This window comes from Leptonychotes weddellii, chromosome 4, assembly GCF_054177405.1.
Source record: "Leptonychotes weddellii isolate Sample4059 chromosome 4, ASM5417740v2, whole genome shotgun sequence".
Lineage (NCBI taxonomy): Eukaryota > Metazoa > Chordata > Mammalia > Carnivora > Phocidae > Leptonychotes > Leptonychotes weddellii.
Window position 1 is genome coordinate 103,835,452 of NC_138372.1, and position 12,922 is coordinate 103,848,373.

General features: G+C 43.0%; 1 protein-coding gene across 2 annotated transcripts in view; it reads left to right on the plus strand.

Moving 5' to 3' along the window:
* The window catches only part of LYN (LYN proto-oncogene, Src family tyrosine kinase), a 108,717-nt gene that overhangs the window by 46,289 nt on the left and 49,506 nt on the right, over positions 1-12,922 (plus strand). The window contains exons 2-8 of one of the 2 annotated variants that reach the window (XM_081816009.1): positions 2,543-2,679; positions 5,568-5,613; positions 6,430-6,535; positions 8,312-8,410; positions 8,533-8,636; positions 8,783-8,932; positions 9,781-9,933. In XM_081816009.1, coding sequence (XP_081672135.1) covers positions 2,548-2,679; positions 5,568-5,613; positions 6,430-6,535; positions 8,312-8,410; positions 8,533-8,636; positions 8,783-8,932; positions 9,781-9,933 — 790 coding nt within the window. In that variant the 5' untranslated portion in view covers positions 2,543-2,547. The remainder of the gene's footprint in view (positions 1-2,542; positions 2,680-5,567; positions 5,614-6,429; positions 6,536-8,311; positions 8,411-8,532; positions 8,637-8,782; positions 8,933-9,780; positions 9,934-12,922) is intronic. The other variant, XM_081816010.1, reaches the window with a different exon arrangement.

Sequence of the window (12,922 nt, forward strand, 5' to 3'; positions counted from 1 at the left end):
TCATTCTTGCAGCACATATCCCCTGAGCACCTGCTCTGCACAGGCCCTGTGTACCTGCTGGGAATACTGCCCTGAAGAAACAGGCTGGGGGCCTCCCTCTCTGCCTCAGTTCTGCTGGGGGCTGACCACGAATTCACCAATATGTAATGGGATGTCGGTCACAATTAGAAAAAGAAGAGTGTAAAGCCTGAGGAATGGGCAGAGGGGCGATTTTTTTAGTAGGCTCGTTAGTGAAGACCAGTCTGGGCAGGTAACATTGTGTTTAGATCTGGAGAGGGTGGGAGAGAGAGACAGAGATGCAGAGATAGAGAGACACTGAAAGGGAAAGAGGGAGAAAGAGACAGGCAGGGACACAGAGAGAGACAGGCAGGAAGAGACAGACAGAGAGACGGAGACAGAGAGATAGAGAGCGTGCGCTGGAGCGGGGCAGCTTGGCCAGTCTGCGGGAGTGCTGGCAGCCCAGAGGCTCGGTGGGGGTTGCGGTCAGTGCGAGGGGAAAGCAGGGTGTTGCAAAGGGCAAAGGGCAGCGGTGGTCAGGTGGACCCTCCGGGGCCTCCTCTTGGAGCTGCCTGTGTGCTCAGTGGTGGGCTCCACCTTCCCTTCTTGAACAGCACCATCTTAATGGATGATCAGTGAGATACAGCTTTTTTGGGAGGGGGTGGGGGTTGAGACTGGTGAGAAAAGAGCTTGACTGTTTACTTACAGATCAACTTTAAAACCTGTCTCACTTATTTACAGATCGACTTAAAAACCCTTCTCCATTGCAGATACTTTAGCATATTTAAAAAAAAAAAAAGGGCTGTTTTGAATCAAAGAAGTACTTGCTTCCCCTTTATTTTGGGAACTGCTGCTTGCTAGTTTCGGAAAGAGGTGTGACTGTACTTTAGAGGCTTCAGATCTCCATGATGAGATGATAAACAAATTGAAGGTTGCAGGCCCCCTGGAATCCTGCAGGACAAGGTGCGGAGATGAGCTGGCCTATGGATGACAGTTTGACAATTTGGAGATCTTGAGGTTTCTTAGAACAGTTCCTCCCCGGGGAGTTATTTCCTGTTTCCCACCACCTCCTCCCCAGACTGGGAATCCTCTCTCCCTCCTCTAGAGATCGAGGCAGTGGTCTTCCAATGGCAGTGCTTCCGAGTTCCACAGATTCCCGCCCCCCCACCCCGGGGCAGGGGAGGGGTGGACACCCTGCCTCCACTGGGCCTGAGGGAGTTTCCTGGAATGCATCCAGAGAATCTGTTCTGTTGCGGGTGATGATCCTGGTGTCCCTTCAGCTTTGGGAGCCACTGCCCTATGGGACCTTCTAATGGAGCTCATAACAGATTTATTGTTTTTAATGTACGGATTTAACTGTGAGCTGTGCTGTAAGGCAAGATTCGTATCTGATTTCAGTTTTTAAATTCGATCCTTCAGTCCCCAGAGTGCTTGGTGCGGTGCTCTATACATCCTACTATGAACCAGAGGAATTAATAAAGGAGTTTAGCTTTCAGAAGCATGGTTGCGTCGTTCTGCACTGGTCAGGCTCGAGCCCCTTCTGTCCACGGCTCTTCCTCCGAATATTACGCACGGTCACAGTGTGCTGATGCCTTCGTTGCTGCCCCTACCTCCACCATCTCTCCTGCTTTCCACACTCACGTAGCTTCCTGGGAAGCCCACTGGAGCTGATCATCTGGATGTTCCTCCAGGCATCGTCTCTCCCGTTGGCATCTCCTCCTTTATTTCTGGTCTTGGTGAAGGGCCACCACCGTTTTCCCAGGCCCCAAGCCAGGTTCTGCACCATCTAGCTCTTAATCATGCTTGCCTTGGAAGCCTCAAGCCCCCTCACTTGACCTTGCCCCTTGTGTCCTCGTGAAATGACAAAGTAAGAGAAACAGCTCCCCAGCATGGCACCCACGGTGCGCCTCTGTTTCCATCCCAACTCCTGGCCTTCCCTACTTGCTCCTTGGCTAAAGGGTTTCTCATCATAGAACTAGTTCCCCGAAGGGATCAGCTTGAATCTGTTCCCTGAAGGAGTGAGATGAACCAGTTCCCCAAAGGGATGTGATGAACTAGTTCCCTGAAGGGGCCATGTTATCTCGGGATCAGTATTTTGCATATGAAGTTCCTTCTTCCTGGAATCCCTTTACTGACTCTGCCACATGACTAACATCCCTCCCATTTTGACTCAGAGCATTTCCTTTGGGGCGTTTCCACTTGCCTGAGTTAGGTGCCCTTTCCTAGGTCCTGTGCATCCTCTGTCATTGACTCGCCACACTGTACTGTAGTTTTAATTCACAAATCTCTGCCACAAGAATAGGGGCATCTTTAGGGCAGGAATGATGTCTTCTGATATAAAATTGGTGCTCAATAAATAGTTGTTGAATGAATGAATGAACAAGCAAATGGGTATGTGGACAGTATTCACATTTGAGTTTGTTAAGCTATCTATAATAAAAAATAAAAATGTATTCTTTTTATTCTTTGTGAATGGAGATATTTTGGTAGCTTGAAGCCAGTTCTAAAATGGTAAAACAATGTCATTGCTTTTGTATTCCCACAGGAAATATGGGATGTATAAAATCAAAAAGGAAAGACAATCTGAATGACGATGGAATAGATTTGAAGACTCAACCAGTACGTAATACTGACCGAACTATTTATGTGAGAGATCCAACGTCCAATAAACAGCAAAGGCCAGTAAGTAGATAGTCTCAGGGGAGAATTCCCACAGCAGGATCAAAGCATGGCTGCGTAATTTAAACGCCAAATCTGTAACATGTGCGTGCAAAAAAATCACATCCATTACTTGGGCCTCAAATAAGTTTTGATTTCCTTTATAACTTAATCCTTTAAAGAGTTTGTAAACATTTTAGAGATAAACAGACCACTTATTGTACAATAAAGGGCCTTTGATCACCTACTCACGTGTAAAGAAAATCATCTTTCATATCACTGGTGCAAAGACCCACCCTTTATATATAAAGATCAATCTATCTGTCTATCTGAACTTGGGTGACTTAGGATAGGTAGTGAGATTAGCACAGTGGTCTGGAGGCAAAAAAGAAATTCTGGATTCAAGTCAGAAGCTAAAATAAGTGCTAATATGCCCTTTGGCGTATCATATTTTATCCCCTATCTTGTCATTCTTCAGTTAACTCCAGACAGTACAGATTCTGAAGTTGTCATGACCTATTACAGAGAATTAAAGGATTAAAAAAATACACAGCTAATTCTGCCCCCTAACCTTGGACAGATATCTGTACCAGAAATTTTACATGAGTGCTGTGCTATTCGATGCAGTTGGGAAATGCTTGGCAAAGGAAGACCTAATACTCTATCCAATTTCAAGGAGAAGAGGACCAGAGCTTTGGATAGTTGCTATGTTAAACGTACTTTACTTCAGATCTTTTATCCTTTCCATCTATTTTATTATATATATATATATATAATCGAATTAGTATATATAGTATATATATATAAGTATATGTATAGTATATAAATAGTATATTATTAAATTATATATGTATAGTATATTATCAAATTAGCCCCAATGCCTTTATTAAGAATTTTCATAGTGTCTCTAGTCTGATATGTTTTAAATATAAGGCCTTGGCATTATGGAGTATGTTCTTGTTACCAAGCCTTCTTCCAGCTCTTTCCCCAGAGCTCCCCATTATCCTGTAGGTTTGACGGATGTCAAAGTCTCATGCCATTGCTGAAATTGAGAAGTTACTGTTGGCCTTCTTAAAAAGTGGAGATGAAGAGTGAATATATTATTGCTGTCAATTATTGTACCTGATGTTTCTAGATAGATAAATTAATGTTAGTTATATAGAGAGAAACTCAAAATGTATAAGACTATATAGCTTTCATAATTTAGTGATAATAAATAATATAAATATAATATTTAAAAACATTACATAAACCAGTATAAGTAGAGAACTATATTACATACACATGATTAATAGGAAAGAAAATGATTGAAAGAATTGGAGTCACAAATAGTTGCCTCCTTATAGACTTCAAGAGATCTCATAAAACGAATCTGGCTTCTCCTGATATTATGTGCTATAGGCACTTTACGTGCTTTGAACCCAAGTTTTCTTTTGAAATGATGAACGAAGATGCCCTTGATTCAGAAAAACAAAAGCAAAATGTATAAATGTACCATTTTTCCTCCTCCTAAGATTGAAAGAGGTTAACCATGGGGTTGGAAGGCAGAAGTAGTAAACAGGTTTGCAATATGGCAGCTCCCTCCTGGATTCTGTCTCTTAGTCTGTGCCTTCTCTGGCTACAGCTGCCCATTGTTTCGTGAGCCCGCTAGCATGGCCTTATCCCATGGCCATAGATAACACTCCCAGCTGTGGCCAGATGTGCCAAAAATGCACGCCCTGGCTCTGTGACAGGAGCTCTGAAAAGCCGGTGAGGTGAAATTGATGGAATTCAGCAACACCCCGAAGAAAAGACATTTTAAGGAAAGAGTTACGACAGATGAGTTGCCTATACGTGTTTTGGTCTTCTAGAAAGTCTGTTAAAACATTTGTAAATTAAGGACTCTTTGGTATTTGAAATCGGCTTGCTGCTTTCAAAGTGATTTAACTAGTTTCTCATCTTCTAATTATTTCCTCTAAATCATTTGTAATTGATCATGCATCCTAATTATGCAAATCCCCATGATTAAAAAAATCAGTCTAGAACTTCTTAAAGTAAGTATTCAAGGATAGCACGGACCCCTGATTTTATGATACCAGGACATAGAGTAATGCCCCCTCCCCCACTGCCCCAACCTCATAATTGGGGATTTTATGGGCTAACTGTCATCATCAGAAATTTAAATTAAAAAAAAAAAAGAAATTTAAATTTCAGTGCAAACTGTTTTGGTCCCATTCCATTAAGTCACTGAATCAAAGGGAAAAGTTGCATGATTTGTGGATATAGGCCTTGGACAGTACTTTCCTGAAAAGGGGCCCACGAGGTCTTATCATCCTCCCCATGGTCACTGAGAGAAAAAGGAATTTGGTTTAAAAGGTCATTGAGGTGACCTTCTGTCCCACAGACCCTTCCTGCCAATTCACCTCCCAGCTGAAGTAACCGGGGATGCCATCTGTCCCCATGACAGGAGCAGGGTCAGCCTTAGGAAACCTGGATCCGTTAGGACCTGTTCTCAGCCTCTAGTGACAGAGCCCGGACTCTGTTTGCTAAACAAGTCTGGGAAACACGGAGATCAGCAGTCCTGGCCGAAATGGCAATCCCACCAAGCCAGCAGGGGCCCAGGCCGTTTCCGTCTTCTGCTCTGCAGTCCCTAGTGTCTGGTTTCCATGCTGACACTCCAGCCTTCACCTGTTCACTTCCTGCCACCACCGGCAAATGACTGCTCTTAGAAGGGAGAGCCGTTCCGCTGAGCTGTGTAGGATGGGACCCAGCTCTGCGAAATGTTTTTCTCTGTTCTCTTCTTTCCGGCTTCCTAAATGAGCCATTCTAAACCTCATTTGCTACTGTGAGAAAGATGACATAACATACAACATGCATGTGAGTAAGAAAAGCTAAACGTAAAAATCCTTTTCCTAACCAATATTCTCTCCTAGGTTCCAGAATCTCAGCTTTTACCAGGACAGAGGTTTCAAACTAAAGGTATGTTTCCATAGCAACATGGTGGTTTTCCTTTCTTTACTGTTAGAGATGCATTAAGGGAGTTAGCTTGGGTGTTTTTATTTATATTTTCATTGTCAAAAAAATACATGGAATATAAAATTTATCATTGTAACCATTTTTACGTGTCTAGTTGAGTAGCTTTAAGTACATTCATATTATTGGGCAGCCAGCACCACCATCCATCTCCAGAACTTCTTCATCTCCCCAAACTGAAACTCAGTCCAAGTTTAACACTAACTCCCCATTCCCCCACTCCCCTCAGCGCCTGCCAACCACCATTCCACTTTCTGTCTCAATGAATTTGGCCACTCTAGGTACCTCAAATAAGTGGACTCATAAAGTGTTTGTCCTTTCGTGTCTGGCTTATTTCACTCCTTCCAATGTCTTCAGGGTTCATCCATGTTGTAGCTCGTGTCAGAATGTTCTTCCATTTTAAGGTTGAATAATGTCACATTGTATGTACACACCACATTTTGTTTATCCATTCATTTGCCACCGAACATTCGGACTGTTCCTTCCTTTTAGCTCTTGCGAATAAGGCTGCTCTGAACATGGCTGTATCCTTTCTGAAGTATAGGGCTGGAATTAATTATAGCTGTAGGTCTCTATGACTGGGGATAACATCAACTGTATCCAGTGTGGATAATACGTTGCTTACCGCAGACCATGTGGGCTCTGAGCCCCACTAGGCAGGAAACACATGTCATTATCCATCTTTTGTGCCTGATAAAGACTTGTTAAAACGTTTCCATTGATGGATTCTTGAACATCTCCCCTTTCGTCCTTCATTTTTAGATCCGGAGGAGCAAGGAGACATCGTGGTAGCCTTGTACCCCTATGATGGCATCCACCCGGACGACTTGTCTTTCAAGAAAGGAGAGAAGATGAAAGTCCTGGAGGAGTAAGTATGCCCACGCACCCTTTACTCGGGCCAGAGTCCTGGCCCCTTCGTTCTGCTCCCAGCAGCACAGCAATGAGCAGCCTCCCAGCCTCCTTGCTGCTAGCAGGGCTTTGGGAGTGCAAGGAGTGAGGCCAAAGGAATCTTCCTCTTATGTTCTCCAGGTTTCCCTTTGAATGCAGACACCAGTTTCTTTCTTTATCCATCTGTGCCACCTTAAGAAGCTTGTGTCTGTGTGGAGTTTGCATGTTATTTTAATGCCCGTGTTTACTTAGTTATATTGCTCAAATTCAGACTGGGTGTATGGGTCCGACTTGGTTTGATTTTTTTTTTTTTTTTTTTTAAGATTTTATTTATTTATTTGAGAGAGAGAATGAGATAGAGCATGAGAGGGGGGAAGGTCAGAGGGAGAAGCAGACTCCCTGCTAAGCAGGGAGCCCGATGCGGGACTCGATCCTGGGACTCCAGGATCATGACCTGAGACGAAGGCAGTCGCTTAACCAACTGAGCCACCCAGGCGCCCCGACTTGGTTTGATTTTTAAGGGCACTGTGCAGAAGCAGCCGTCATTTTGGAAAAGCCCCTACTCAGCCGTTGTCGTCCTTCTGTGAAGACACTTAGACATCGTCGTGTCCTTGACCCACCCCACCCCCAGCTCCCCATGCTGACTCACAGACCCGTGGCTCAGACCACAGGGGCTTGGTACTGAGAATAAGGATTTCCCAAGTATTTGCCCCTGATCTTGCATACGTTGTCATGCTGGCCGGCCTACCAGGGTTGGAGGAGGGAGACCCCTTAGTAAGTACAAGGTGCTAAGTGGTTAAGAGCAGTTCTCACTTACTGGGTGAGTGTGAACTCGGGCCTAATCCTGGCCCTGCCTCTTGATAGCTGTGTGACCTTGACAAGTCCCTTCAGCTCTATGCCTTCGTTTCTTCACTTAGGAAATGGGAGTGGCCTATAATGGGAGTGACAGTGGCTCTGTCCCAGGGTTGATGTGAGAATGTCGTGAATAGACGTACAGCAGGTAGCAGCTTCGTGTCCCTTGTGGCTGTCCTTCATGGCTTGCAAACAAGGAGCCCGACTGGGCGTGGGGATTTGAACATCATAGTTGAGGCTCCTGGGGACCCTTCCATTCCTGCCTCCTTCCTTGGCCCCAGCCTCCTCCTTGGCTCCATGCTGAGGGCAAGAACAGGGGGAATGAGCCTACCTGCTTGGGATTACTTTATGGTTTTCCGTTTCTTCTCTCCACAGCACCTCTCTATGGAAAGTAGATGTTTTAACAAAGGAGTTTATAACGTGAGAGTGATGGTTCATTGTTCCCTTGACTCTCGTTTCTATATAAGGATCCTACAGCATTTCTTGGAGATTCTGGGGGAAATTACAAATGTGTTGCTTCTGCAAGAGAGGAACCATTTTCACCAACTCTTGTGTGTGTGGCGCCGAGCACAGTGATCCAGTTATGAGGCTGTTTTCCTTTGCCTTAAGTCTCTAAACATAGTTTTATTTCAGCAAAAGGAGCGAATTTTCCCGCTGGATTCTGGGGCTCCAGGGATCTTCCCACCCTCCCTCACCCCCCCTTCAGACAATTGTTATTGCAGTTCTTGACTCATTGGATACAAATACTTATTTTTTTAAAGATTTTATTTTTTTAAACATAATCTCTACACACAACATGGGACCCGAACTCACAGGCCCAAGGTCAGGAGTCCCATGCTGTACCAACAGAGCGAGGCAGGCGCCCCTGGACACAGACACTTTTTGATGTCCGTTTCTCTTCCAGGCATGGAGAATGGTGGAAAGCTAAATCCCTTTCAACAAAGAGAGAAGGGTTCATCCCCAGCAACTACGTCGCCAAAGTCAACACCTTGGAAACGGAAGAGTGAGTCCTTACCTGTTGCCATCTTGGATGGTTTTGCTTGCTGCCTTGGCTTTCTTATGCATTCCTTACCTTTTTCCTTCCCTGGAGCGTAACATCCATGAAGTGTGACAATGTTTTCTCAGGTGGTTTTTCAAGGATATAACCAGGAAAGATGCAGAAAGACAGCTGCTGGCGCCAGGGAACAGTCCTGGAGCTTTTCTTATCAGAGAAAGCGAAACCTTGAAAGGTAGGAAGTGGTTTAAGTCCCCTTCTAAATCACTATTTAGGAAATCATTCTTAGAAACTAGTCTAGAATTCTTTTTTTAAAAAGAGATATATCCTGGTCATGAAAGTTTTATGGTTTGATAACAAACTTGTGTTTTTCCCCCACAGGAAGCTACTCTCTTTCTGTCAGAGATTATGACCCTGTGCATGGTGATGTTATTAAGCACTACAAAATTAGAAGTCTGGACAATGGGGGTTATTACATCTCTCCACGAATCACTTTTCCTTGTATCAGTGACATGATTAAACATTACCAAAGTAAGTAAAAACTGAAGGTCGGACAAGACAAAACAGATTTATTACAAAATGTAGGGTGTCAAACACTTCTTTATATTAAAATTCTTCTACCTCATATTTCTTTTGGATGAATTTGGAGGATCCGTATTCTGTAATTGATTCTAAATTAATCTGTAATTACATATGCATTTAAAGTCAGATCGGATCTTAGTGAATAATTATCCCAGTTCTTTCCACCACATCCATGCTGTTTGACAGTTAATGTTCCAAAACTGCGAAGAGAAAAATGAATATTCTTTTCATGTAGTGCATATTTTTACAACACATTTTTAAATATTTGGAATCAGAATGCAGATTTGCAGGTCTGTGTCTTTATATATATATATATATATATATTTATATGTGTGTGTGTGTGTGTGTAAAAGTAATCCATAGTCTGGGTAAAAGAAAACAGAAATAACAACAAGAAAATATTTAGAAGAGGCAAGTCAATGGTCCTCAGTCGCCAGTGCCACTTTTCAGCCCTGAGAAGCCAAACCCATGGGCGGCCTTTAGGTTCATTCTCTGTGTGATTGAAGTCGGTTATAGTCGGTAGCTGCTGGTACTGTTTACTTCTGTAGCCCACTCTGAGGGGATACATATTGTAGGTTTGCAAACAGTACTAATGGATAAAATGTCCTTCAGGCAAGAATTTCCAAAGTCACAATTAGACAAAAGATACCCCCATAGCATTTTAGGTTCGTAGACTGCGTCGACTGCGTCGAGCTGCATCAACCAATGATCCCACTAGTAGTCGAAATTTCTTCATAGATACTGGTAAATTACAAAGTAGGACATTTCTTAACCTTTTTTTTTCTCTTTCACATTAGAGCAGTCAGATGGCTTGTGCAGAAGGTTGGAAAAGGCTTGTATTAGCCCCAAACCACAAAAGCCATGGGACAAAGATGCCTGGGAGATCCCACGGGATTCCATCAAGTTGGTGAAAAGGCTTGGTGCTGGGCAGTTCGGGGAAGTCTGGATGGGTGAGTGTGTGGCTCTGGAGGAGGTGACCAGAGAAATAAGGGCTCAAGCAGTGTCCATCCATTTTCTCAGCCAAACATTAAACCATGTCAGAAACATCATTTCTTTTGTTTTGCTCTGCCCACCTGGCACTAGAACTGGCCTGCAAATTGGTTTGATTGGACTCTCTTCCTTGTAACTCTCTCTCTTAAATTTTTAGTTGAATTATACTTGACATACAATGTTATATTTGTTTCAGGTGTACAACATAGTGATTCAACAGCTCTGTATGTTTTGTTCTGCTCACCATGAGAAGTATAGTCACCATCTGTCACCATACAACATTGTTAAGATATTATTAACTCTATCTTCGTGCTGTGCTTTTCATCCCCGTGACTTAATTGTTTTATAACTGGATGTTCGTACCTCTTCCTCCCCTTCACCTATTTCACTTCTCCTGTCCCCTGTAGTAGCTCTTTTAGAATGAACGTTTATAAGGAAGAGGACAGTGGGTTTTTATCCTGATTGTTCTGTCTACTCGTTCGTGATTCTCTCATCACCAGATTCTCTGGACACATATTTTAAGGGCAGGAAATTGGTTTCCATCTCAGGGAAAATTATATTCAGGGTGAGGTTCGTCCTTACTAGTGGGCATAATAAGAAGCATCACATTTATTGCACTTTCTCACCAGAAAATTTCTAAAGGTGCTCAAAATGCTGCCATTCATGAATTATTCCTTACGTCCTGCCTTCTCAGGCAGACCAGAGGTAACCATGAAATTAGAGCAGTGACTTCTCCAGGGGAATTTTTCCCCCATGTCTTTTCTAAAGTTTGTATAGCAAATTTGAATTTTCTTTTATCTTTTGTGATAGAATTTATAGAGCCTTTTTAAAAAAAGTCATGTTCTCTTCGAGGTTCTAACTGAAAATGCCGTTGCTCTTGTTAAGGATAACATGTGTGGTCATGCAGTCTCAGTGGATCACATTTTCTGTGCCAGCTTTGTGTGAGTGAAAAGCAACTGTGATTTCTAGAGAGACGAAGGGGTAGCAGCTTTTAATCCTGTGCAGTCCCAGCTGAGCAGAAGCTAGAGACTCAGCCTGCTGCGACCATGTAGGCAGCCCACTTGCCCATCCAGGGGTCTGTGAGGGAGAGGTTTCTCCTCTAACGTGTTGGCCTCTGGGATCAGAGTATCGCCTCCTTTCTCCTGTTGCTGTTGCTTTAGTTGAAGCATCTTTTAAATATGGCGGATACTGACCCAGCATAGAATGAGTTCGCTGCACTGTAAGTCTGTGAACTTGTTATGGAATCCAGGTAAATGATAATTACACAAGCTGACGGTCTTCATTTTGGTTAGCATATTCCAGAACCAGTCAGTAGTGCCCGTCACGCACACCATTTCCATCCCAGTCAGCAGATTCGTGGGTGTGAGTGTGCACTCCTGGACGCGGCGGCCTCTTCTTATTCACACTCTGTGGCCCAGGTTGTAGAATCCAACTCCCCCTTTGCCTGTCTGCCCTTTTCCTTTTTATTGAGGTAAGATTTGTGTCACAGAGAATCAGTCATTTTAAAGGAAACGATTCAGTGACATTTACTGTACTCATGTTGTTGTGTAACCACCTCCATCTAGTTCCAGAAAGGAAGCAGTGTACCCGTGAAGCAACCATTCCCCATTTCCCCTGCCCCGACCCGGGCAACCACCATTCTGCTCTCTGTCTCAGTGAACTTGACTGGTCTAGGTACCTCATGTAAGTGGAATCCTACTACATTTGCCTTTTTGTGACTGGCTTACGTCACTTAACATAATGTCCTCAAGGCTCATCCATGTTGTAGCATGTGTCAGAATTTCATCCTTTTTTTAATGGCTGAATAATGTTCTACTGTATGGATACACCACACTTTGTTTATCCACTTGTCTGCTGATGGATATTTGGGTTGTTTCTACCTTTTGGCTATTGTGAATAGTGCTGCTACGAACATTCATGTACAAATTGTATAGACAAATGGTTTCATTTCTCTTGGGTATATATGTTCTTTTAACAGTGAAATTGCTGAGTCATATGGTAATTCTATCATTAGCTTTTTGAGGGATCATCAAGCTGTTACCTGCTCATTTTTAAAAAAAAGCTACCTTCTTTATTCCTCTGAGGTGTTTGTATTTATTTCTTAATATGTTTTTTTGCAAATCCACAGAATAGGGGCTGGAATTGTGTAATGAACATTGCAAACCCTTCACCTGAATTCACCAGTTAGTGGTTTGCTATATTTGCTTTTTCTCCTTTCTACATACACACACATACACAGTGAGTTGCAGATGTGATGACTTTTCACCCCTAAATACAGAAATATGTGTCTCCTGAGAGCAGGACCATTATCTTACACAATACATTGGCCACGTTTAGGAGATCTAACATCAATACATACTATTATCTAATACGAAGTCTAGAATTCCTTTAGTTGTCCCAGTAATGCCCTTGAGCTCCCTAGGATCATGTATTTGCATTGAGTTGACATGTCTTCACTACCCTCTAATCTGGAACAGTCCCTTGGTCCTTCTTCATCTTTTATGACACTGACATTTTGTAGAACATGGGTCAGTTGTTCTGTAGAATGTTCCTCATTTGGATTTTTCCATGATTTGGCTCAGGAAATGCCTTTGTGCATGAATAGTATCTAAGAAGTAAACGATGCTGTGTCCTCAGGGCATCTACCAGGAGGCACAAAATATTAGTTGGTCCCATTATTGCTCATGGTCTGTGTGATTTTAAGGAGGTCTACCAGATTTCTCCATTGTAAATACTACTTTTTAGTTCTTTTTCATAATTAATTGATAATCTGTGGGGAGATCATTTAAGATCTTGTAAATATCTTCTGCTCCAAAAGAACTTTCCTCAAATGGTTTCAGCATTATCTGCTCATGTTGAGGTCTGTTCCCTCTTAGAAGCCATCACTTCTCTAAAGAGAAGCTGCCCCTATCTTCCTCCACGCTTCCTCCCAACGTGTCTTCTCCAACT